We start from the raw sequence: 485 nt of genomic DNA, 5'->3' as shown, positions 1-485 counted from the left end.
CTAGCGTAATTCCGAACCTGTAAACTTACCCTTACGCGGTCCGATCCCGAACTTTGATTCTTAGCCTCTTCACCCATACTTCAAAACACTGATTGTAAAAAAACTCGCCAACTCTTCAAACGGTCTCTTCAGATAATTTTTAAACAAATGTTTCATTACTGCCTCGGAAACGCACGCATAAACTACTTTCTCCGTTCAAAATATATTATATATTTCACAAATATTTTGCTATACTATGTTCAACAAAAACAAAAAACAAGTTAGTGTATATATGATAGTGCAAAATTATGTGCCATGCGCTAGCTACTGATGTAAGACCATATCTATGTAAGTTACCTTTGTTGTTTATATATGTGTATATGTTTGTATTGTATATGTATGTATATATATATATATATATATATATATATATATATCCGTATGTATATTTATATATATACGTATTATGTGTGTATATATGTATATATATATATATATATATGTAT

At 28.7% G+C, this 485-nt stretch overlaps 1 protein-coding gene across 1 annotated transcript in view; it reads right to left on the bottom strand.

Annotated features, from left to right (window-relative positions):
* Window positions 1-77, bottom strand: part of LOC113374789 (protein charybde-like) — an 884-nt gene extending 807 nt beyond the window's left edge. The window contains exon 1 of the mRNA XM_026614755.1: window positions 30-77. Coding sequence (XP_026470540.1) covers window positions 30-77 — 48 coding nt within the window. The remainder of the gene's footprint in view (window positions 1-29) is intronic.
* Window positions 78-485: the final 408 nt, after the last annotated feature.

This window comes from Ctenocephalides felis, unplaced genomic scaffold, assembly GCF_003426905.1.
Source record: "Ctenocephalides felis isolate EL2017-DRISC unplaced genomic scaffold, ASM342690v1 CF-g0.4_SCAFFOLD_01886, whole genome shotgun sequence".
NCBI classification, from domain to species: Eukaryota; Metazoa; Arthropoda; class Insecta; order Siphonaptera; family Pulicidae; genus Ctenocephalides; species Ctenocephalides felis.
Note: the sequence above shows the minus strand (reverse complement) of the source record. Positions and strands in the feature narration are given on the sequence as shown.